At 38.3% G+C, this 26773-nt stretch overlaps 1 protein-coding gene across 10 annotated transcripts; it reads right to left on the reverse strand.

Annotated features, from left to right (window-relative positions):
* Positions 1-1103: 1103 nt before the first annotated feature.
* On the reverse strand, positions 1104-26685 carry KYAT3 (kynurenine aminotransferase 3). 10 transcript variants are annotated; one of them, XM_039556041.1, is made up of 15 exons: positions 26493-26685; positions 22070-22170; positions 18836-18894; positions 17500-17644; positions 14673-14822; positions 13379-13465; positions 10538-10660; positions 10326-10446; positions 6316-6392; positions 5430-5519; positions 4665-4851; positions 3587-3660; positions 3077-3163; positions 2049-2125; positions 1104-1781 (listed from the first exon to the last, which is right to left on the reverse strand). In XM_039556041.1, exons 1-14 carry the CDS (start codon positions 26668-26670, stop codon positions 2063-2065), a joined length of 1542 nt encoding a protein of 513 aa, XP_039411975.1. In that variant the 5' UTR covers positions 26671-26685; the 3' UTR covers positions 1104-1781; positions 2049-2062. The 10 variants fall into 10 exon arrangements, with proteins under 10 accessions (XP_039411975.1, XP_039411974.1, XP_039411976.1 ...); XM_039556040.1 differs by lacking the exon at positions 2049-2125; XM_039556042.1 differs by lacking the exons at positions 2049-2125; positions 22070-22170 and adding an exon at positions 23919-24113 and having other exon boundaries at positions 26493-26516.
* Between the last annotated feature and the right edge of the window lie 88 nt (positions 26686-26773).

Consider the following 26773-nt stretch of genomic DNA (forward strand, 5'->3'; position numbering starts at 1 on the left):
CAGTCTAATGGAATTCAGTTAAGAGCCAAGCTATGCAATCACAGAATGAGTAAAACATCGGCAAAACAAGTTACTGAATTTGTTCAGGCTTTGCACCGTAAGAGGCTGTATCGTTGTTTAAGCCCAGCTGGCAACTAAGCACCCCCCAGCTGCTCACTCACCCACCACCCCCAACTGGTGGAATGGAGAGAAGAATCAAAAACAGTTTAAAAATTGAAACAAAGTAAAAATGAATACCAGTAGTAAATAATAATAATGATAACAAAAAGGATTAAAAAAAAGAAAAACAACACAGTTGCTTACCACCCACTGACTGATGCCAGATGCCATCCCTGAACCCCGACTGGCTCCCCCTTCCTGTTAACTCCCCAGCTGATACACTGGGCCTGTCATTCGATGGTGTGAATATCCCTTTGGCCGGTTTGGGTCACTTGTCCCAGCTATGCTCCCTCACAGCTTTTTTTCATTTTTTGCACCTCCTCACTGGCAGAGCAGGAGACACAAAAAAAGTCCTTGATTTATGATAAATGCAACTTAGCAACAACCAAAAAAATCAGTGAGTTATCAACATTATTCCCACACTGAATCCAAAACACAGCACTGTACTAGGTATTGAGAAGAAAATTAACTCTATCCCCTCAGAAACCAGGACAGCCTGTGAGAAGAACATAGAAAGATCATGGAGGACAAAGCACACAGCCTTAAAAAGTCGCCTGCCTGGAAACCCAGATTTTAATCTACAGATTAAAAGATTGCAGAAAGAAGTGAAAAAGGTGGCAGCTAGAAAGGAATTCTCCATATTGACTTCTTTTGAAACAATTCCTTTATCTACTGTGCTTGAAATCAAGCTAGTTGAGCTCCATAGAACAGCATTAGGCTCACCTCCATGGACCCCTAGATCTAAAGAGTTTGAAGTAAGTGTGCTGTGAAATTGCCAGTGTTGTAACATGGAAAGAAAAAGAATGACGCAATTAATTATGTCACTGTACATCTGATTGTAAAGGAGCCTCTAAAGCAAAGTCTTCTATAGTTTGCTTTGTAGATCCATCCATGTAATAAATATATAGGTAGACATAAGTAAATAGAATTCCTATTCTAGATGCTACTTTTATAATTTTATTGAGGACTGACTACTTTCAGAACACCACACATGACTATTGTGGAAAATAAAATAGTAATTATGTAACTTAGCACTTTTCACTTTATTTAAACTGATGCAATTTCTGCAGACAAGAGTAGGTAGACAGGTATGTAGAAAGTCACTGCAAGTATCTAATATGACCCATGTCTTAATCTTCCTCTACTGTAGGTTTTTTGGTTTCACAAAGTACAATGTTTGTAAGTCTCTCTCTAGTTCCCATGCTATCTCATACCAAAAACACCTCCCCTTTTTTACTTGTAAGTTTTAAAATACCTATATCATTTATTTATTTATTTTACACAGAGTCCTATAAATCTTTTCTTTCAGTAAAAGAAATTAATCCCATTGGGGTTTCTTTAAGAGAAAAGCAAGTTATTTCTAAAAGACTGAAAAATACCTCTGACTTGCATTACACCTATTTCTGTAAATCGTTTTAACTCCTCAGCAGGTGGCAGCAAAAAGTTATTTACAATGTCATATTAATTCTGTACTGTATTAAGTAATTTGTTCTTAAATTTCCAGTAAAAAATCCCTACTATTAGATAGTTATACCATATGGAAAAGCTAATAAGAAAAATCAGCCTGTCTGTTTATTCCAGTTCTTCAGGATCACTTCAGCTGCATCTAGTGTGCTGTCCTTCTGCAAAACAAGGAACAACACTATTACTGCAAGTATGGATTTCTTAAAAAGAGTCAGTCATGATTATATCATCTCAAATCAGTATTTGGTTGTTTCAGTTGCATCCTGTAAATATCCTGTTAGCCACTTTTTCATTGACAGTTACTAGGTAGAAATCTGGACTACACGAAGAATTCAATGCTGATTCCGTGAAAGTATTTATTAGATATATTTAAAAGATGTCATCTCAGCATTCATACTATCCCATTTAATGAAAGCAATACTTACATAAATTCGTGGCATTAATGCAGTGATGTAATTTGGCAGCTCTGGTTTGGAGACGTGCTAGCACACTTTCCTAATCCCTGTGAGTACAGTTGGGATTTTTTAATCTCCACGCAACCATGTTATGCTGTGAACTACTTAAACATAACCCCTCCAAACTGCGTAGCTTGCCTCCAGCCTGGTGAGTCATAAAGGTAGCCTAACTTGAAATAATTAGTGCTGTTTATCAGCCACGTGTACAACCAGTAAGTTTCATCCTGGTTGTTACTGGTTCAGTTTACATCACAGACTTCACACCTCATCAAAAGAAGTAAGTAACAAAAGGGAAAAAAAAGCCTGGTTCAGGCTAAGGCTCTCATCTTTACACAGAACAGTTCAGGGTTTGCACATGTTCCATTATGCTGGCTCTGTCACAGAACAATTGGGAAACATCTTAGAGCTTTGGGCTTATCAAAGTTTATGTACCTGTCCCCAAAGTCTTTCAGTCTTTTCAAGAACAGACGTAACAGTGGGAAGAATATGTGCAAAGAAGGTGCTCACAAAATGGCAAAAATCAGCCAATTCACAGAAAAACATGTTTTCTTTTGTAATTTGAAGCTCGTGTTAAACTCTTTATTTTCAAGCAAGCGAGCTTTTGCTGTTGGACACTGAATGGGCATGGGGCACATACTCTGCTATACGGTTTTCTCTGCTCTGGATTATAGATATCACATTAATTGACAGCTTACCTGTCTCAATAATTTTTACTGTCACCACTGGTCAAGAATGTTTTTAAAAATCAATACAGTAAATTAAAAATGGGGTACCCATCCAGTTGTTTTCTGCAGTTGCCCTTCTCAGCCATGCCACCCACACTGATGGTGTAAAGTCTCTCAGCAAAAAGACAATTGAAGAATTTTACACAATTGCTGAATTTTACACCAAGCTTTCTGTTCCTAAAAACGTTCAATACAAGAGATCCCAGGAAAAATGTAACAAGTCAGTCTCTTGCAGATTTCTGTACTGCATTGATTTTCAGAACGCAAGTTTACCTTAATGAAGCAAAAACGTATATATTTTTCAAACTGTTTCTTTGTCTCAGGACCACAGAATGCTGAAAGAGGAATTGCTGATAGCTTCTGAAACATAAAACAGAAATAGCATTTGCTTATTTAAATGTGTACAAAAAATCTGGTTTAAGCATGATGATTTTACTGTTCTATTTCTAGAACTCTCCCTCCCAACACGAGGGAAAGACAAGGTTCAGTTTTGTATGCACTAGCTAGGCCTTACTAAATTCAAATTACTTTTCTTAGGCAAAATATTACAGAGGTACTTCTGTACAACTAACACGTGTGCTGAAAGAAAAATGCTGGGATGTAGCACAAACTACAGCGTACATTTTCAACATATTTAGCAATATTTTAGTCATACCATTATCAGCAACACCAAATATTTTGAATGAAACATCTCTACAACGTTATTTAATAACTACAGTTGCACTGCTCTTGCTTTCAATAGAAAAGCATTTCTAAAACTACAGTATGACTAAGATGTCTTACCTTAGATGTTATCATCCATTTGACAAATTTGTAATCATAAGGTTGTTTCTCATTTACATCAGAGAGATCCACATCTAAATTTAAAACAAGTATGTTGTAAGATTTCCTAGACTCCAATGGGAAGGCATTCATTAACAGCATTTTATTACAGTTAATACTTAAGAATGAAGATATATGTTTTTATTTTAATATCTAATTTTTAAATTATACTATAAGAGGTAAAATAGGCCAACAGATCAAACCTTTCCATTCTGATCTGAGCACTTGTTTTCCATCCAGAGCAAATTCAGATATGCAGCTTGGAAGAAAGCAATATTCCAAGAAGTCCTGAAGTCTGGGCTATTGGGGGATCAGGGCTATGGAGGGTAGTGAAGAGTGCATTTATTGCATGGACAGCAATACTCCCTGAAAATGCAGTTTTCTCATCTGTGAAACCAGAGTACCTAAAACTTTCTGACACATGATCAAACTGTGAGATCCTGCTGTGTTTAAACATTTGTCTGAATGACAAGTCACATGTAGACCAGTTAGTGAAAAAATGTGGAACTAAAAAAACCTTCCCCTGTGGGAATTCTTCCTCTGAAGTTCCCATAACCTGAATTTTCAAAAGGCTTATAAATTGTAGTAGCATTTTACAGTGTTTAGAGATCAGAATGCTTCAAAAAGCCTTTAGGGTATGACTTCAGATTAAGAAAAACAAAGAAAGAAACAAAAAAAGACCAGAAAGAGGAAAATACAAATGGTATAAACTCAAGATATTATCCAGGTGCTTGCCTCTCAAACATTTTCATAATCACAGACATTTTGAAAATAAAAATGTTTATCTACCTCCTTTAGCCTCTCTAAAAACTTGTCAAAGCTTTGCAAGACATGGACAGAAGTTAGGATCACAAATTCTTTGCTGAAGCTCATAAAATCCACCTTACCAGCTAAGGTGAAACTGAAAATTTCAATCTCAGTTAGCACACCTGGCAACGTTATCCACACATGAAATGAGAATATAGTTTAAAATGAAATCTGTGCTTTCAGATAAATCAAATTTACTTTCCACACACTCTTTAATAAATTTTATACTGACTTAATGTAGAAACATCAACAATCATAAAGTATCCTCCATCTGGAATGACAGGCTTTAGTCCAGCCTCTTTCAGTAGCTGAGCCATCCGATCACGCTTGCTTTCCAGCTCTCGAGACAGTGAGTAAAAATAGCAGTCTGGGTCATCCATGCGCTTATAGTCTATCCAAAATGCTTGTGCCAAAGCCTCCTGGAAACATAAGGTCCAAAGTACTTGTGAACACTCAGTAAACTCACAGACACTCACACACTTCCTACTGAAATCATGTGGATTTTTCTTCTGGCCCTTATTAAGCATATCAGCACACAAATCACACAAGCTACATCTGTAATCTGTTTGTTACTTTGTGCTTTGGCAACATCCAGAACACCCAACCTTTTGCTAGGCCCTATCATATACAGAAGTCAGAGTCCTTGACACAAGGGTTTACAATCTGAATTAAAGTTCAATTTAAATTTTTGATAATAATGTACCATAGAATACTACACACTAGTAGACAGAACTTTCATTTGTATTTGCTAGGAAACCACTAAGATTGTCATGTTTTATGCAAGAAGTAGTTTGTAGGCAAAAGATGAAAGAATCTGCAAGACTGTTGGGTTTTTTTAAATGTCTGGTGAGCTGATCAAATTTTTTTCCTCTTCTTATACCCCAGAATATGTATTTGGACAACTAAAAATTCATTGTTGTGATTATTGTTTTATTACAGTGAGGCCAACAGCTTTCTTACACCAGAAAACAACCTCCTCTGCCCCATCTGTACCTACCTGTAATGGAGTTGGGCAAGTATATAGTGTATTTTGGTGAACAACTTGCAAATGCTTAATCAGGTACTCAGGACCAATGGACCAACCAAGCTAAGGGAGGAAAGCATGCATATATTATACTTACGGCAGTGGTGCTACTAAAAGGTAAAAAATCCTAAAAAATTAGCCAATGCCTCGAGTTTTTCTATTTTAAGAATTTCTTTTGATAAATAATGTTAAAAAGAGCTGGTTTACACAAAGTTTGGTATATGATACCTTTAAAAAATGTGGATTTGAGACAACAGTTATAGTTTCCCTTATCCCTATCCATGATAGGATGCTGAGCAAACTTTTAACTCTTCATATAACAAGGGTTAGAAATCAAACTGAGCATTTATTAGGAATGTTATTTCTAATCAGTTTAGAACCTCTCCATCTCTTAAGCTCCTGTGTCAAAGCCAGTTTGGACATAAAACAAAAGCTCACTACTGAATCATATATGCTGTGGTTTAGTTTGAACACAAGTGATGAAGAAGAATTTAGTTGTCAAATAGTTAAATATTTTTTGTTTACTTTCTGATACATATTTAAAAGTCAAGATGGGAAAACTGGGAACTCAAAATATCATAATATCCATGTTTTCTCCAAGAATCTTTACTGATTTTGAACAAATCGTACTGTGGTGGTTTTTTTAGTAATTTATGCTCGCAAGAGACAAGAAGATAATTAAGACATGGGTGTTAAAGATAGGTAATTGCTCCAACTGAATGGTATTGTCACATTTTGGAGACATGGAGATTTGCCAGAAGCTTTCAGAACTCAGGTCATAAAAACAGAGGCATTTTTAGAGTAATAAATGTATTCTCTTATTTATGTAACTTAACTCATTTATATTGATTCCCCTTACCTTCCAGCCAGTTACACTGTATGTTTTCCCAGCACTTCCTATGGTTACTGTTCTTTCCCACATACCTGGCAACGTAGCTGTACATAAAATAAAATTAATTTGGTACAGGTGCACTCATATATTCCATGCAGTTTGAAGAACTACACTGTCCCTAGCTCAGAGCTGTATGTTCATTGCAGCATCTTAAGCAAACAACAAGAATATTCTAAAATGATAGCAATTGTAACAAATGAGAAAGGATATATGGGCCAGTGCTTTTTTAGCATGAAAAAAAAAAGGTACAGATTAACGAAAGGAGAAAGAAGAGACAGAAAATAAGAGGTACAGTTTGAAAACTACATATTAGTTATCCTCAGCAAAAATGCATAATTATCCATAAGAAAGATATGACCTAAGGAGTGGCTACCCATTCACCTCAGGACAGTTTATTTCTGATGCCTGATAACAGCACTATACACAGCATTCACTCAGGCACTGCAACCCACCTTACTAGAATTGTCCAGTTCAGTGTCATTGGCTGTCTCAGACATCAGAAAAAGAAAAAACTTCTAAGACTTCTAACCCAGAACCAAACAAAAGAACATCAGAAAACTAGCAAAGTAAATAAATTATGCTGTATTGTACAATTTGAACAGGCTTGAGACTGACTGACAATAGCAGTTAGCTAAAATATCTGTAAGTATTAAGGGACCCACAGAGGCCTGTCTCTGTCTTTGCAGTTGTATCTGGTAGGAGACCAAAATCCTTTGTTTCTTTTCCAAGGAGATGACAGAGCAAAGGTCTCTTCCTGTAGTTTGCAAATATTTTTCTGTATACAGCTTCTGCAAAGCTCTACTTGGACTCTAACTTAATTTCAAGAGAAACAGATAAATCTAGACACACACAAGTCTGAGACACAAAGTTAGACAAGGTTGCAATTGCAGTAGTCACCAACATGTGTCTTCACCTCATTTGTATACTAGAACCACTACCAATGAATCTGTCAGTTGCTAAATCCTCTCTCTAGCGAGACCAATGAACAAAGATTTTCCAAACGAAACCACTGAACTTCACAAGGAAGTTTTTGCAGCAGTTATCAGCATTAGACATGGTATAAGTCTTTCAGTTATTTGAAAACATGTATTGCAATTTTTTGAGCAAACTTACCAAGAAGAAAACTGAACAGCATGAAAGAAACTGATTTTCCTATTACCCTACCCATACTCAGCTACTGTGTGACCTTGAAAAGAAAAAGGGCGTTTGAACAGATGTGTCTTCTACCAAGCTAGGCCAAGAATATAGGTCACTTCCTAAAGGCACCCAAACTAGCTCTCACAGACTGCAAAAAGAATTGGCTTTCAAAGCTAGTGGCCTCCAGCAAGTCTGTTTTGCCTCACAGTCACAGGAATTCAACCTTGGAGATAGAATGTGACAGCATTTCAAACAATAGCAGCAGTACAAGGGCACAGAGAAAGAAGCAGCTCCATTGCTTTTGAAAACAAAAATCGAGAGGGTAATTTCTCTATGCCCTATGGCAACCATATATGACATCATATGACATCATATGACACCATAACCAAGTCTGACTACAATTTAAAAACTAATGAAGTGCAAACTAACACATATAATAAGCCTGTTACCTGGGATGGCACTTAGCTTGTTGAGTGGCTTGTTCAGAATCCTCAGTTATGAGGTGCAATCTCTAAATCTGTCAGTGCAACCCTAATCATTATGCAGAGGAAGTCCACGTTTTTACAGAAGTCAGATGATGAGAAATATGATGAAGTGTTCTACGCTACAGAAAACTGCTTCAGTGACAGCACAAAGACTGTACTAATTTTATGATCTGTGGCTAGCAACCACTGCTAAATTGTATCAAGGAACCACTATCAGATCCTGTAAATTGACGCAATATCCATTTTGTATCTCCCACAAAACAAGTGTCACTGCATTGGATAGAATATGTAGAGGTTATTATGGAAACACAAGAGTTTATAAATAGTGAAGTAACACACTCATTTTTTATTGATTTTTTTTGTAGACTTAAAAATACTAGGAAATATGAGAAACTTAAGTAAAAAAAACCCAGGTCTTGTTTCTTTCACTGAAATAATGTTATTGTTTATAGTGTTAACCCTGAAAGTTCTAGAGTATTTTTAACACTAAAGTTAAAGATAATGTCATGGGATCTGTTAGAGAACATGTACCTAAACCTAGTTGATTAACTTCTTAGGCTTTAATTTGCTTTTTCTTTATACAGTATTTTTACATTTTATGCTAAATTACAGAATGCCTTTTGTTCTACTGGAAATGTTTTGGTTTGAAGCATTAAGATGCTGATGACAATGGAGTTACTGAATCTTAAGAATTCGCTAGTTGTCCATAAGATGAATAGTAACTGACTACGTTTGGCCCTGCTGCTGCTGAAAATGGATTACCTTACACCACACACAGAGATTTTGATTCTGAAGACAGCCTTGTATGAAATGCTAAGGCCACAAAACACCTGCTAAGCCCATGTAGAAATCTTTAACTGACTTCACTTTACAACGGGGACACATCAGTTACTGTTAGGTAACTTGTCAGGATCCAGTGACTCAGATTACTGTCACATTAATGTACCCAAAACCTTTTCCTTCTTCCATGTCTGAAGGTCTCAAGAAGGAATCACTATCAAGGCAACCACAACAGCCATGGAATTAGGTCATCCTCAAAACAGACTCAGTGTACTGCAGCTGGATGATCAGCAACTGTGCAGCTGAGTTAACAACTATTGCAAGATCATTTAGATATAATTTTCTTTCTATTCATAAGAATCTCTTTTTACAATAATGTAGCCCCCATCAATGGATAGTTTCTTTTATTGCCACTCTACAAACACGGAATTGAAGCATAGAAGAAAAGCATTCAACCAGTGGCAGAGCCAGGAAAAAAGGCAAGTCCTTTCACGTCTAATTTATACTTACGTCTTGATTTCATTGTTTAATCTCAACTACATGCCTCTGTTGCACACGACTGAAATGTACCTTCAATACAACAGTAAGTACATCAGAACAGGTAGTTCATGCAAGATGCTACCATCAGAAACAAAACATCTGTACACATGAGAAGGAAGTTTTGGACTTTTCAAATACATCAGCAGAGCCAACTCAAGGCCAGCACACTAGAAACTTTCACAGAAATGCACAGCTGCAACATTATAGAACTGGTGTTCAAGTAAGGAAAGGACTTCAGTAACCTGCACCAGATTAAATTGTTCTGAGACAGTGGGAGTGATTAGAGTAACTTCAGTGAAACTTGGATCAAGTAGAACAAGAGGATCAGGAACATAACACCACTATTTGTTTTTCTGTTTTTTTCTTGCAGTGGCGCTTTACCCCTGTAGCAACACTGCCTGAAGATTCAACAGGCTTTCATACTGCACTTGCAGTGACTTACTTCACTGAATTCAATGGCCATTATTTAACCCTGTCTCTGCACTTCAGAGGGACAGTGCTCATGCACTATCTCCACAATGACCTATATACTATTTTTTAGTTTTTATAATTAGTGGAGCAAAAATAATTGTGTTCCCTGTTGTTCATTTCCCTCACTGATTATCTCTACAAAGCTTTGAGAAGGAAGTTCTAATTCCTGTTCCTTCTACTAGCTCTTCAGCAAAGCACTGTCCAATACACATACAGTACCAGCAGCTATACTTGTCATGGCCAACAAAGTAACTGAATAGGGATGGCAAATTTATATGATCATAACTGACTTACAAGCATCACTCCCACTGGTTTCTATGGATATCTGCTCCAAAGTCACTTAAGAGCTTTGGAAATTCTATTTGGAAATTATTCTTTAAAGTACTTTTTAAAAAAGTTTTGGACTTTTTTAGTTCAGTTCTAAGGCTCTCATCCTTAGAACCCGAACACTGAAAAATACTCAAAGCTTGAATTTTGAGGTTCTTCCAGCAAGCATTATCCTTGGGAGACAAATTCACAGCATCATTCCACAACCACTTCTAAGATGCCACAAAAAATCAGTACCTATTTTAATGTGGTTATTCCCTTTATACACCAGCCATTCATACACCTCATCGCTGATGCACAGGGCGTCATGTTTAATACAGAGATCAGCTATTACTTGGAGCTCTTCTCGGGTAAACACCTGGGATACAGAAAAAGTAAGGGACAATGCATTAATCACAGGATTTAAGGCAATCTTTGAAATTAAAGTGGTGTTAAAGCAGGACTCTTACCTTGCCTATAGGGTTGTGTGGGGTATTCAGAATAATTGCTTTTGTTTTGGAATTAAATTTATTTGCAAGTTCAGCAGGATCTAAGACCCAATCAGCACTAGATGCAGAGTTTCCATCATTTTTCTAAAAAAAGAAAACACAAACCCCAAAACTACAATAAGTTTATACATTACTTTAATACATGTTGCAGCCTAAAGAGAGGTGCTCAACTTACCACCCTTCAACACTTTCATAAACATATGTGACAACCTATCCAATTTGTCTTGCTAGGAACAGGCAGGGAGGCTAAGAGCAAGGTAAACTGTTATGACAGTGGCTGTCTTCTCCTGGCCACTGACTGTCTTAAGGCCCCAGCAGGAATTGGTTTCCAGGATCTCACTGCACACCTGCTGATTATTACAGCGTGTAATGCAGAAAGCCCAGTCACAAGGTCAGGAGAGTTTACAGCCTTGCCAGACAGTAGAGCAAGTGTGTGCCTGGTTGACTGGAAAGACTGATCACCACTGGAGATTCAAGGTCTTTTCCTCCTCCTTGAACTAATGAAAATGGCCAAAGAGTTAAAAATCTGCACGACTGAGGCTTTGGGATTTATATACTACACAGCACAAGTGTCCCTGAGGTATTATGAATGGAGAAGAAGTTTGGGCCAGTGGTACAGAGAACACGGGAGCATGGCTACACTACCCTTCTGACACCTGCAATGACTGGGAGAGGGCCAGACTGAAAACACGGGTGTGAAACAGAAAATACTTGGAGGTGCCCTGTCATTCAAAACATCCCTAGAAGGTGGGCATCCAGAGGAACAGTCTCACCTAGTCCCACTATAGCCCCGGAGGTTTTGTCACTCTGTGTCATTCTGATTTCATGGTGTTCTGTGTTGGTTTAACATAGCCTGGTTTTTGGTGGGGACGGACAAAAAGCTGCTTGAAACTTCTATGTCTGGCACAGAGCCGGTTGCTGAAGGCTCTGACAATGGGCAGGTTACTAGCCGAATTAGACAAGTTGGTAACGCTTCTGTGATGACATATTTAAGAAAGGAAAAACCATGGGAAGCTCTCTTTTCTTTTCCTGAGGGGTGGTGAGGCAGCTGCCAGGACCCATCCCGGCAGGGGCTGTGCAGCTGGGGCTTTCCTGAGGCCTGGACCGCACGGCTGGGGCCCTCCGAGGGCCGGGACCACATGGCCAGGGCCCTTCTGAGGCCAGAGCCACTCTGGTGGTGCCGGCAGGGACCACATGGGCAGCAGCGAGAGACGTGGCGAGCAATTCCCCAATGCGGAGCCCAGATGAGATCAACCTCTCAACTACAACTTACAGACACCAACTTTCTTCCAAGTCAGAGAGAAAGGAAAAGTGAGGACACGTGAGGAAAACCAACATGGCAGCACCGTGGCCAGTGAAAAAAAGGAGAGGGAGGAGGTGCTCCAAGCACCGGAGCTGAGATTCTCCTGCAAGCCATGGTGAGGATGATAATACAACAAACTGTTTCCCTATAATTCATGAGGTGCGTGGAGGGGTGCAGAGATCCATGCGCAGCCCGTGAAGAAGAGTACTCACGCTGGAGTGCGTGGATGCTGAAAAGCTGTAATCTAGTGAGGAACTCAAACAGGGAGAGATGACCCTTGCTTTTAGAGATAGAGGAAGAGAGCCTTCGCTTCCAAACTAGAACAGCTCATCCTTAAAAGACTAAACCTCATGAACTAAAATGACCCACGCTAGGCAGTTAAGGGAAGACTGCTTGGCCTGTGGGAAGAATTCACATTGCAGCAGGTTCAGGTGGGACTGCTGCTTGTGGAAGCTAAAACCATGCTAGAAAAGTTCACAGAGAACTATCTCCCATGGGAAGGATCCCACGGCACAGTGGAAGAAACTCTTTTCCTTAAGCATACTGAAGAAAGATTTTTAAGAAGTGAAATACTGACCAAAACCCCATGTTTTTTCCCTTGCACGGTAAGGGAAAAGAGGGAGGGACTGGGAAAGAAAGGTGTTCTGAAGATTTGCTTTGGTTCTCATTACCCTTTTTACTTTTAATTCTGTTAATAATCTTCTTTATACTGTTTAAGTTTTGAACCTGTTTTGCCTTAAAGTGGGTGGGGTTTTTTTTTCAATAATCTTTATCTCAACTCATGAAAATGAAGTTTTCAATTCCCCCTCCTCTGCTCAGCTATAGCAAAAGAAAATAAGTAGATAGTTTTTTCGTGGGTGCCTTGCACTTAGCCAGCTTCAAACCACGACACATTCCTACAATAGTCCTGCCCAAAGAGCCCTTCCCAAGCAAGGCTGCCAGTTGCACAAGGCACAGTTTGCATCCAGAACAATCCTTGCAAGCTGTGGGCATAATGCCAGCTGTACAAGTTCACAACTCGCAGCCTTTTTAACAATAAAGGAAACAGTGATTCTTGTATGTATAGCAAATATGTCTACTGCACGATCAGTCCTTATTTAGCAAGCATATTTTGGAAAAGAAACTGTATTCTGTCATTCTGCTGAAGGGATCAGAAACCAAATCTTTTGAAAACCGACTGACAGAAGAATTGAACTGATATGTGATCCCCCTTCCATAATTTCCACTGAAAACTGAAGAAAGCAATTTTAATCAGCTTTCAGAATGCACAAATTAAAGCAAATAAGAAATATTGTTGCACCTTCTCCAACACTAATAAAATAATCTGTTTTGGATTATCATTGTCTCAGACTTGCACTATAGCAATCGATCTCATTTTTACGTAATTTGAAATGATGAAAAACAATACAGAAAAGCATCACATAGAAGGTGTTCATTAAACTGTACTGAATATGGATGAGAAAGTTTATATAATCAGTAGTTTTTTAAAAGTTACTCACACATCTTAGTGGGATAAAAACAGGCTTTGCACCCGCCATCTTTACCATTGGCTCATAACAGTCATAAAATGGCTCTATTATTATTACCTGAAATGAAAATCATCAGTATCAGAAACAAAGAGTTTACCATGCATGATACCATCATATTTCTACATTTACCTTGGTGGTATAACTTGATAATGTTTCTGGCACTCCAGATGTAATGTTATAACATTGCAGAATATTCCTCCTTTCAGAGTATAACACAATAATGCCCTCAGGCTAAGTATGATAAGCACTACGCATTTTTGACAACATACACAGGCTGTTCTTCTATAGTTTCACATTACAACTGTTGAGTTATAATAAGAAGAATGTTTGAGTCCTACACACAGATTTGAAGGTGCAAGGTAAAGATGCAAAGATGGGAAATAGCAATGGCAAATTACTGAACCACAGCAGAGCTGCTCTAATTCTGCCCATGAAATGCCAAGATTTCCAAGTATCTAGAAATCTCAGAAGAACAGTTAAGTCCTCAAATTTTATCAGACAAAAATTCTCAGGTAAAGAAAGAGGACAAATTCAATAAAAACTGCAAAAAGGCTAGACAATAGGAAAATAAAACAAACAAAAAACCCCACCAAAAACAAAGGCTAATAGAACTATTCCAAACAAAAGAGAAGTGACTATCAGAGCAATAGAAAAGCAAGATGAGAATACAATATACAAGTGAAACAAACAAAACACTGAAAGCAAAATACAAAAAGGTTTTGTCCACTATGGACAGAAATATTTCTGTAAAATGACTTTTATTATCATTGTCAAAAAGGCGGACATAGTGATGGGCTGAGTCATCACAGCTAGTACAGTAAACTAACAAGCCTTTCTGCTATTCATGCTGCTACCATGCAATGGCCCAAAACAGAGCCTGATACACAATGGTTACCCAAACACCAACAATTCTTTGTGCCACCCTTAGTTGTCTGTTGCAGACAACAGCCCACATTTTCTCAAATAAGAAATTAGTGTGTATTGTGTCACCTAACAGTAACAGCGATAAAGAAACTGCCACAGATATCCTACATGTGGAAAAAAACGTATTTGTAAGTTGATGAATGATAGGAAGACATCCAAAGGATAGTCTCCTAATCACAGCTTCAGAAACCATAAATTAGATGTACAACTATAAAAAATCAAACTAATGGGGACAGAAAGAAGCCCCAACATTAACTTATATTTAGAAGTGGACAAGTAAGAAAAAGAGAAAGAGTCTCATGTCTGCGAGTATATGTGAATACTTCCAATAATAACTTACTTCATCTCCCTCTTCAATTAGTGCCTGTATTGTACTAAAGAGAGATCCATAAGCTCCCACAGTCACCAGGATATCTGTGAGAGGATCTATCTTTCTTCCACAAACCCGCTCGTACACTTGAGACAAGGCTTTCACCAGTGATGGATGTCCCTGTTCAAAACAAAAAAAAAGTAACTGATTGGTGTGTTCCTGACAATGTATAAAGCCTGTGTTTCGACTTTTTTCCACATGTATCAAACTATTATATTGTGAAATACAAAAATACAACAGTGTTAATGGCTGTTAACAGGTATCAGGGCTTGAACTTTTGCACACTAGGAGAGTGTTTTCAATTTATTTGTATCTACTAGGAAATTATTTTTCTATCTGGTGCTTTTTAATTTCTTTTGTATTATCACATCTCGGAGTAGGTCCAGGTAGCCTATAGCAGAGCAAGGACAAGAAACAGGAGGAGAGACGGGAATACTCTGACACCAATTCACCCTCACCTCCTTCTGAGTCTCTTTCGGCTCCTTTTGTTTCCTTCCTTATCTTTCAACTAAAAGTATTTGGTGCAAGGGAGATCTTTTTATTTTATTTATATATGGCTGATAAACAGCACTTGTGATCAAAATATTTATTCATATAGTCACACCCCAAATCTCAGAGTCCCCTCCAGGGACATGGCAGTTAACATACTCTCCTCAAAATGTGCAAAGAACAAGAAAACAAACGTGCAACAAAGATCATATACAATATGGAAATAAGAAGGCAAAATTCTGTTTATTCAGGAAAACTGCAGGATTCTTACTTTAAAGATCTTTTTCTTTTGGGATACCTGGTCGAAATAGAAAACAGCTCCTTGAGAAAATGTAACTATGTAACAAAAATCCTCTCAAATATTGAACATTATACCTCAACACACAAGGCATTAAATCGTGCATCTTCTGTAAACAAAAACATTACCATAAATTAAGGCTTACAAGTCATTGCTGATTCAAATGACAGCCATTTCTTGCCATGAGCCCGTCAGCAAGACAGGAATGCTGCAGCACCCAAGCCACATCAGGCCACTCTACAGCCCTACAGTCATTGAGAGCTCCAAGTTAGCTGAGACAATGGCTCAATTATCAGATGGATCGGCATCATTCATTCTCATCCCTCCCACGTGTGCTACCACAAATACGAAGTACAAAGGTTGAAGATGGGAACATTAGTAAAAATTCCTCTTTAATTACTATCTGCAGTATAATATATCTGTCAACATTAATAATTATCATGGGAATTATCAAACCATTTAGATATAAAGAACAAAATGACAGGAATAAATACTGAATAATTGCATGTGTTAGGAAAATTATATTTATGCTTGATTTGCAAATAGTTTTAGAGAATCAGTCTGTAAATATTTCTCAGAAGGTAGACTTGACCTGGTTTCAGCTGAGATAGAGTTAATGTTCTTCTCAGTAGCTGGTAAAGTCTGTTAAAGTACAGCAGCCAGACAAGACTGCAGCCTATGTTATCTGTAACCTTTTCCACTGTGCCAAGGCTCCTCCAAAACCTTGTCTGCTTGGTGAGAAAAGACTTTTCAGATATCTTATTGTGGGTGATAAACATACTAATGCTTAGCCCAGAAGTTCACTTAATTCAGGATATCCTTTGTGTGTATCTGACATAAAATAATTGCTTTATTCTTTTATTATGTGTTTGTCTATCTCTATGTACGTATCTCACACTTGCAGAGACTCTTTGTACATAGCTAAAGGTCCCTGTTGATTTTGTAGCTTAACCTCAGACCTGCCGTGTCACCCTGGAGCTGCCCAGTGATGACTGGGTCATGTCTGGCTGTGGTTAGCATTGCTGGGTCTGACCTGTGGATTGACTCCTGGCTTGATCTCAGGTGAGCTGGGCTGCCTCAGCCAGTACCTCTGGGCATGCCTTGCTCCCTGGGGCCTGGCTGCCCAGACTTCCACTCTGCTCACTGCGAGAGCTTGTCCTTTAGGAAAGGGCTGGCCACCACTGCTCCCTGCCACTTCTAATGCATGCAGACTCTCAGAGAACAGGCAAAAAGTTATGTTGGAATATGCACACAGTGGTGCCAGAACTACCAACACAGGTGCTGGCCTACTGTGCTCTTTTGCCCCTGTTGCATAACATGGTCAGCTAGAAAAATATTAGATAGAGTCCTTAGGGTCATGTAGCAGTCCTGACATGATTCTCATTTGGGCAATACAGTTTATCACAAAACAGAATACAGACAAACTAAACAAGGAAGTGGTCATACTGAAACAGTGATAGTCCACTGGAATACCCTGCACTGGACAATGATAAATGCCACATATTCACACCTGGCTCAAGACACAAACTCTACAAGCCAGCTTACAGAATGGGTAATGAATATATTCCAGGGGCAAAAACTTCCTGTTTTCATCCCTTCCTAGTTTCCACTGAAACTTACTAAGTTCTGTTGGTGAATCTCTTCTTGATCCTAGAGGTGCTGTCCCAAGTGGTATCAAGTATTTCTTTCTCATTCTCCCATTGTACTGTCTGATTCATGTTTACACTGACCAAAATCAGAGGTAAATGTATAACCTACACTCTTTAAACAGAATCAACTCCTCAGAGACAGTCTATCCCACATCTGCTCTACCATTTTGCTCTTGCTGAAGGATTCTGCCTTGAAGAAGCCTACACAGAGGAATTTCAATAGTAACAGATAAGGCTACTAAGATCAACTTAATTTGGGATATAACACTATGATCTACAGATAAAACTAACTTAAAGTCAATTTTTTTTCCCTGTAGCACATTTTCCACTGAACTTGGCTCTCGAGTTCCACAATACTTACAAAGCCTCGGGTGTATTGGTTCAGTCTGTCAACTGCTGCTACCTTTGCCAGCTCTTCTTTAACGTAGCTGGGAGGGGATATATCAGGAAGGCCTTGACCGAGATTAACAATTGAGGGATCTGCTGCCACTTTTGTAAATTCAACCCTGGAGGGAAAAACATCTTAAAGTTAACATACCAGATAAAATTATCTTTTAATTCATTATCATTAAAAGGCAAAAAAAAGTATTTCAGTTTGCCAAATTTACAGCAGTGGGAACGGGTTTAAGTAGAGTGCTCACGTGGAGAGCTGAGGGCTGAAATAATGGTAAGTGACCACAGGAGTCAGAGGGCACCCAAGAAAAGGTTTATGTTCTGCATCTACAGAATAACTTTTCTGCCAGCAGAAGTGTGCTCAGATGTGCACATGCATACACAGTTACTCTGGATATAGGCAGAAACGGAATACCAGGCACATTAAATGTCTTAAAGGTTAAATTCAGCCATCTGAAGGTGTCATTTAAACTACCCAGTCACCTTGGAGTGCTATTTTTAAGTAATTTTAGGCAACAGACTGTTTCCAGCTGCTTATTAACTGTTCCTAGTAGCCTGCAGGATCCTTGAACAATTTTTCCTTCCTCCCTTCACAGGTCAGCTTTACATTTTACTCTTTCCTCCCTACCAAAATGTTAACAGGATTTAAAAAACAAAACAACCCTCCCCCCATCATAACCCTCCCCACATAGCATCACAGTTCTGTCAAAAATGAATACAAATTGCTAAAAATTAGCTTGAGGCTGAATAATCAAAACACCTTGTATACATGTACACACAACTAATACAACACACATAAACAACTAATGTAAGCCCAAAATAATGTTTTCACCAACTAAGAAAATTCCATATTTATCAGTGATGGCAACAGTGCTTTAAGACCAATACCTAGAAAAAGATGTATTAAAAATAATGAGCTAAATTACAAAGACAAGTATAATGGCTTTTAAAAAAAAATCTGACTTGCTTGGTAAGCACAAATCAGGTGTAACTGAAATACATTACTCAACAGAATTACCATTTAAATTTGAAAATCAGCTATACTACCACCCATGAGTTAAACTTGTCTTATGTGGTTTAATAGATGAAGAGAAGCCCAAGCCTAATACTTAGAGCTCAAAAATAACAACTAATCATACCTTTAATTGAATTTCATTCGCTGCTTCTGAACAGGTGCCAAATATATTCCAGCAGAGATAGCAACTGCCATGCATCTTATTATTGGCAATAATTATCTTCTTGAAAGAAAATACATCAGCCAAGGACATTTTTCTGAAATTTGAAGATATTTTCCTCTTACTTACCACACATTGCTATCAAGGCCTTCAATTCGTCTTGTATTTTTGTGTCTGAATGGCATTGTCTGCAAGATCAAAATATAGACAGAAGGGTTTTGTTAAGAAAGACAATGTATGATATTGTTGGATTCTGCATGAAAAACCTCATTCATGCTTTCTCAAATATACTGTTGCTAGCTGAATTCAGTAGTTACACAAAATTATAGACATGTTCTTTCATTAAAGCTTCCATAATAGCTTGAATTCAGACTAACAAGAAAATACACAAAAACGTCCTAAATTCTCATTCATCATTATCTAAATCCACTAAACTTTTAGCAAGGATGGAGGAGGGGCATAATTTAGCTCAAAAACTTTAAAAGATGACCTTAAAAAAAAAAAAACAGCGTACATACTTTCTTTTTCTTTTCTATGATACGCTAACAGCTTAAAGACTGTGCTATTTCTAGTCCAATTCCTGCTCAATCCAGTTTGGAAAGCATGCATTTGCAATGTAATTTTATTTGTTAAATTCATGCATAAGAGGAAAATAGCACAGACATTTCCTATTTTCATTCAGATTTTTAAAACTTTAAAGTATCTACCTTAGAGCACACCAAAACCACATCAGAACATATTTTTGCTGTATATTCAGACCTTCAATTAAGGTATTGGAAAACTTCTGTAAAATAGGTTTGCAATGACTACTCTATACAGAGGCAGAGAAAAACCTACTGACAATTGTGATATTTTTAAGCTAAAAATGGAAAGGAAGTTAGGAAAAAGAAAACCAAATTTATTTCTATGTGCAAACAAAAAAAGTGTAAGTTCATATCTATCTTTGCAAACTAGCTTGATACCAAAAAAAATTACATAGAAATTACATAGTCACTCAGCACCCCAGACACTCCTGTTTCTTTGAGTCAAGCTACTGATTTGTAGTTACTTTAACCACTGCCAGCTGTGGTATTACTACCAGAAAGATTAAAAAACCATATTCTAGCCACCACACTCCAAGAAAATGTCTGCATTACCATTACACTCAAGTTTCAACTTTGAGTCCATGGAAATGACTTCCATTAGACGCAGTATGCAGCAGGTCCATGTTTGCACTCAACCTGCTTACAGTTATGAAGCCACCACATACATTGTGATAGGAAGAATGGGAAGCTATAAAATTATACAGATACTTCTCTGCTCCTATGTCTTCTCAACAGATCTGATTCTGACCTCATCTGTGTGACATGAACACCAGAGGAATCAAAACCAGGACACCTCTTATTTGTCCTCAGGAAGAAAACATTTAAGATAACTAGACAGGTCAAGTCAGATTTTTTAACATAGAACAAGAGGGAGTTAAGGGAAAATCCTGACTAGGTAATCTGTATTGCATTTGTTTTTAAACACACATATTTTTTAGAAGAGTAACCCAGTTTTACAGTGGATGTCTTGGTAAATACGATTAATGTTTGGCTGTACTTTTAAAAATACAAACAACACAGTACTACTTACACTAAGACACACACACACACATCTTTTTTTACATGCTACACTACTTCTTGTAGTGGAAGGAGTAAGACTCACCTTGAATCCTGCTAATTAACAATGAGAATTCTGTATGCTGCCATGAGTAAATTTGTTCCATGGACTACTTCTTCTTAAATTGCTTCAATTTGCTAAAAGCTAAAGGCTTATCAACTGCAGGACTTTTATAATTAACTATAATATAAATCTTAACTGCACTGAGTAACCTTCCCTAGCTAAAAATGTATTGACAATAGAATAAGCCTTCGCCTTACTGTTCCATACTATATAAGTTTAAATATTCAACAATACAAGTCTTTCTGTTTCTTTCTTTCTTGTGCCTTGGAACTAGTTTTAAAACAGAATAGCAGGACCTACTTTAGTTTTCAGGTTTTCACAGATTCAGTTTACAGTGGGGTTCAGGTGAACCTCACTACTTTGGGGAAGCCAACTAATTAACTGAGATTTTAAAATGAAACCTTCAATGGCCTTCTTTTTCCCAGAAGGTCATGACAAATGTTAAAAGTTTTTTTTTCTTTCAGCCCAGTTATGTCATCACCTGATAATCTCTAGGTGCAGGGCTAGGATTTCCATGAGTCAAAGATGGGTGTTACGCAGGAGAGCTAGGTCTTCATCAAGCTCTAACTGACCTTCTGCTTTCCCTAACACTTCCTAACAAGGGAAGCACCTGATAGAAAGCCAGGTGCTGCTTGTATTTATCTTTATGCTTAATACAGAGAAACTTGTAATGAAATTGAATGGCAATAAGTTTAATAATATTGGAAGCAAATACTCTTACATGGTACATAAATAAATTGTAGAATTCAATGTCAAAAGCTACAACTTAAGCCAACATCTTAAGAAAAATAAAAATTAAAAAAAATCAAAACACATTTGAGGACATTTAATGTGAATATCCAACTCAATTAAATACAATAGAAATACATACAGCATATGAAAAACTGACTCAGGCAAAGCTGACCTGCAAAGTGGCTTGCACACTAAAAGAAACTTTTCATATGGACAAAATATGTTACAACTGTCCAGTACAATGATTCAAGCATCTGTTCTGAAGGATCTGGTATGTGCCTTAGTTGACCCAATTTGCTGACTAGATGAACTGGGAACACAATTTACATTCCAGTGTTCTATATGGAACGCAGAGCGTCACCTCCAACTGCCTGCCATGTTTCAAAGCTGTTTTCTCTCAACAAAACTGGACGACTTAAAATGAAGTTACACAATCTTACAAGCAGTTAAGATGGGAAACTGAGAAGATTCTATATATAAAATTAAGTTTGAGGTACTTATAGACCCCTTGTTATTGCAGCATCAAGAAGCAACATTACTCTCATATCATTAAAGGAAAACTGAGGTAAAAAGAAATAAATTGTCTTACCAAAAGCCTGTGATAAAGCTGAGACTGAACCTGTCTCCTGTATCTCAAGCTTCTCTCTAAAAGCTAGGCAATCTTTCTGATGTGATATGTGCTAGATGTGGCTTTAAAGACTGAAAAGTATACACAAAGCAATAATCACCAAATTCTGTTACGCTAGTGTGGTTAATATTTGACTGATTCAAATATCTTATTTTGTTTTTAATAGTAAATGTTTTTATCTATAACAAGGAATAAAGAAAACACAGCTAATGCATATATATTTGCAACATTGCAAAATTAGTGCATCTCTAAAATACTGCATGAAATGGTTTTCTCTATGAAGCTGAAGGAATACTTACTGCAGAGGCTGAATGTTTGATGGATCTGGAAAGCAAATCTGTTCTTAGCTGGCATGTTCTAATGCCACGGCAACAGAAGTTTCGTGAAGCAAGAAACATGCCTGCATAATAAATAAGTGACCTGAAAAACCTTACAGATTCTAGGAATGAGTTCCTACACATCACTAAGCAATTTTAAGATAAGATCCTCTCCTCTTCCCTCCAGTGATTTTGTTCCAATTAAGTAAGCGCTAGTAAATTACTACCTCAGCACAGCTGTAAGCATAGAGGATGATGCTCTCTAACTGACAGGGCTGCAAGATGTTTCTGAATGTCATCTCAAAGGAAGGTTTCTTTATTTGACAACACTGATCTTCTTTTCTTTGAATAGCAACTAAGACTAAATGAAATTCAAGCTTCAAAGTCTGTTAGAATTCTAGTGAAAATGTGTTTGTGTAATAAAAATTGCTATTAAACTTGCCAATATAGACAGAATAGAAAAAGAGATGAATTTTTAAGAAGTTACACATCTTTAAAACTGGTCTCCATTTCCAAGTCATTTCAAATCAGGTATGCTGAAATCAGGATAATTAAGATCACCAGTCACACTGGAGAGGGAGGCCTATGCACATTATGTAACTGCACTAAGTTTTGTCACAGTGCCTTGGCAAACATTAAATATCTCCCATGGCTGAAAACAGCTAGAAAATACATTCTCTGTAGAGTAACAGATCATTCACTGACTGGAGAAAATGTGTCCTGTTAATTAATAACTATAAAAAAAGAAGTAAGAATTGGTACTTCAGGCAACTATTTCCAGAAGACATTTTAAAACATAAATATTAGATGACATTGCCACAATGACTGGAGTGTGTTAGAAATCTGTAACTCACAAATCTAGGTCAGAAACACAGTAGCCATAGCATTATAATTATTAACTTTGTTTTCCATAGTTTACTCATTAAAGGCTATATAACTCCTGTTCCACCCTGATTTGACTACCTGAGAAGAAGAAGAGAACAACAGAAAAATACTATTTTTATTAGAAACAAAGGAATGACATTGTCTCTTAAAATAATACCATGCAAGCCTCGCAAACAGAAAGAAAAAAGTTAAATTAATACCACAATAAAATATTATGTTTTCATTAAGAATGCTTTTAGTCCAACAAGAAAGTGTCTTTTACACTTATTAATTAATAGAAATGGCCAAAGATGCCTCATTGAATAAGTTTTAAAAGTCTGCTGAGTTTGCCTTTCTCTTAATCCAGTGCTACAAACTCAGTCTCACTTCTGAAATTAGGGTCTTTCTCACACAGTACTGAGTTGTGGCTAACTCAATTAGACCTTCAAAAATACCCCCATAATCCCACAGTATTTAGCAATCTGCAAGTAAACAGTTGATGTTCATTTACAAGAAGAAACTCTGCTAGGCTGAGGACTAACAAAAGTAAACAACAATTAAATCTTTGACACTAATCAGCAGATACTCTGAAAGACATAGAAGAAACACATGTGTTTTTAAAAGACCTGAAAATCCAGTTTAAGTGACTTCTAATAATACCACTTAGCATATTCAAGGTTATCTTTGGGAACAACTATGCAAAATCAAGAAGATTATGAAGGTCTCTATTTCTCTCCTTGTTTAAGCTTACAAAAACTACTTGTGTAACATAATGATACTATCTTAAAACATGACCATGACAATGGTGCTATTCCCCAGGGTCAGACCAACGACAGCATTACTCTTGCAGCCCGCTCTGAACACTTGCAGTAGTTATTTAGCTGAGAGAGACAAATATGCATATCTTTGCCTGTTTCATTTTGTATTGAGAAATAGAAAAATTAAATAAAAAACTTGCAAGCCTTACATGCAAAACTAACTTGAAAGTTTTGTAAGAAAAATTATTGACTGTTGTAAATATTTCCAGCATTAGCGCCATGGTGCACGGAAAAACAGACCCATTGTTCGATACAAGGCAATCATACAAAAGTGCCCCACGGCATGAGCAGCAGCAGACCTGTATAACTGTGGCGTGGTCAATCTCTGCAAGCACCTAAAATACCTGAAGAAAAAATTATAACCACTTTTAATACCAGAGAAATGTAGAAACTGTGAAAACTTTATGAGGAACATAATGGAAAAGACTTTGCTCAACAGGCTCTGTAAGAAGGGACATTGGCATGTAACACTTCTCCCACCGTTTCTATCTTTGTGACACTTTTCCAGTGAAAACTGAACAGCATTTGTTCAGAACCAAAAGACAAGACTACTGGCCATTAAATGAAAAAGCCTCCTATAAAATACTTTTATGACTTTTTTTTATTTCTAAAAATGCCTCTTCCCTCATCTGTAACTGAGTGCCTCCACTTAAGCTACTCTAGGATGTAAAGGGAAAGGCCTCCTTAATATAACCAGATACTCTACCACACACTGATCTCAAAAAAAAAAAAAAAAAAAAAAAGAAGAAGCAAGGCCCACTCATTTTTTCCAAACACACACATTCCCACTATAATTTTATATGGCATGTTAAGACATACCACAGGCTAAAGAGAATTATTTCCTGTTACTTCTAGGATGCGCTCTCAATGATTACCCCTGTATGTGTTTTAGCACAACCAAGTACGTGTAAGGCACATCAGTGAGATGGTTTATAATGTCCTAAGCTAAGTTTTTATCATTGGGATACAAAGTTTCTTCCAGATCAGTGAAGTTACACAATGCTGGGCAGCTACAGAAGTACTGCAAACCCCGTTTCAACTCTCCAAAATTTGTCAGGTTCCTCAAACACAGAAAATGCACTGATCTTTGTGGGGGAATTAAAGGTAATATTAATTTCTTTCTTAGTCTTATTAATGTTTCTTTTTTCAGTTTTGGAGCCAGACATCAACTTTTTGGCCAAGAGTCATGTCTGCTAAACTCAGAAATTAAATTAGGAATTCTTTTCATCCCATTTAATTTTCAGTGCTCTGAAGCATTCATGTAGTCAGTCCTCCTGGGATTCAGGCTTGCATATCCGTAGAGAAAACAGGAAAATTAACATGTTAGAGGAAAAGGGATAACAAATGACTACTCTTGCAGCTTTCTGTATTTTTAGGGGAGTGAGAAGCAAGCAAGGCTACCAGAAAGGTCAGTGCAGTAAATGTTTTTTTAGTGGGACTAGTAGGAAGACACATTCTGGTTGCTAATGGGGTTGAAACTCAGGTTTGGTGACTTAAACTAGACTGGAAGATACAGTTGGACTTTGTAATGGGAAGTATATGAATACATCTCTGTACTAACAATTATTTAGTTCATGCTGTGCTTTATAACTGCTCCAGCACAGATACAATCTCTGAGCTGTAGGCTCTTCTGCTCCCTTCACAACTGCCCAACCTCCTGATCATACAGCACTCTGACCTTGGGATGCTGCTGAACCTCTGGGGCATTTTATGAAATGTTAAAATTTTGTAATTAGTTGATTATTCTCCTTTGAAACAAAAGGCCAAATGCTGCTGTTCCTTCATTTTTTAGTTTCAGTTATTCCATCTCTATAAAAACCATGTCACAGAGCTTCAACAACTTTTGGTTAGACCGCTTAAGCTGCTGCATTTTTTCACATAACAAATAGTCTCATTTTACAAGTGACAAACTTTACTAGAAACACTGAAAGCCTGTCTGCCACCACAACAGTGTTATAATGTAAATATAATCCCTATTATGTTTGTGTTGTGCTTAGTATTTTTTGGATATGCAAACCTGGAAAATGTTACACCTTAGCTAAATGCTGTAAAGCCTTTGAAGGACTGTCTCTTACTGTCTAGAGGATGAAAGCCTTGGAGAAAGAGAAGGTGCCAGCTTACCAGTAGAGGCCTCTCCAGAACTTTTTTCCTACCATCTATAAGCAACAGATGGCTTACTGGGCCAAGAGAACTGTTGTCAAAATCACTGTACTCAGGGAAGTTGGGCAAGGGCACTAAACTTAAAACCTGCTGTATGAGAAAGATATATCATAGTAGTCAACATTTTGTCCTTTCTTCTTCCATAATCTACAAGGAATGGAGCAAACTGTGTGCGGAGAAATAAATTTTACCATATGGATTAAGGAGAGGGACGAGGTTGTGGGGTTTTCTCATACTTTTTTCCCCCTCGTAGAGCAGCTCTACCATTTTGCCACTCTGTGTTGCACTTACGCTCCCACCCTCGCGTGTCTTCAGCCTGCAGCACTTCCCGTGTGCAGCACAGAGCTGGGGAGGCCGGAAGCTGCCGGGCACCAGCACCGCCCGCCCTCACCCACAGGCCCCGCGGTCAGCGCGGGGGTTCCTCGGGCCCGGCCCGGCCGCTCCGCGGGACAACAAGCGCGGCCACCCCGAGCTCGGGCTGGGAGCCGCCTCCGCCGCAGGCGCTCGGCAGAGAGAGGCGCCGAGGGCAGCACCTCCGCCCCGGCCGGCGCCGCCACACTCACCGCCCCGACACCGCCTCCGCCGCCCGCCGCGATCGCTCCCGATGGGGAGGGGCCGGGGCCGCCCGTCCCGCCGCTCTGAGGGGCGGAGAGCGCCCATCCCTCCAGTTCTTCCAGTCCCAAGGCCCAGAGAGCGCCCGTCCCTCCTGTCCCGCTGCTCTGAGGGGCGGAGAGCGCCCATCCCTCCTGTTCCCCCAGTCCCGAGGCCCGGAGAGCGCCCGTCCCGCCCGTCCCGCCGTGCGGGTGAGGAGCTGCTGAGGGAGAGAGGTCGGCGCGTAGTGAGG

The sequence above is a fragment of the Corvus cornix genome, chromosome 8 (assembly GCF_000738735.6).
Source record: "Corvus cornix cornix isolate S_Up_H32 chromosome 8, ASM73873v5, whole genome shotgun sequence".
Lineage (NCBI taxonomy): Eukaryota > Metazoa > Chordata > Aves > Passeriformes > Corvidae > Corvus > Corvus cornix.

What these genes read in the sequence shown, in the direction of transcription:
- KYAT3 (XM_039556040.1), bottom strand. Translation starts at nt 26,670, where the DNA reads ATGGGCGCTCTCCGCCCCTCAGAGCAGCGGGACAGGAGGGACGGGCGC. An exon ending in TCAAACATTCAGCCTCTGCA is followed by an intron (nt 18,895 to 22,069) that starts GTAAGTATTCCT and finishes TTGATCTTGCAG; the next exon opens with ACAATGCCATTCAGACACAA. An exon ending in TGTTGATGTTTCTACATTAA is followed by an intron (nt 3,661 to 4,664) that starts GTCAGTATAAAA and finishes TTTTAAATTTAG; the next exon opens with ATGTGGATCTCTCTGATGTA.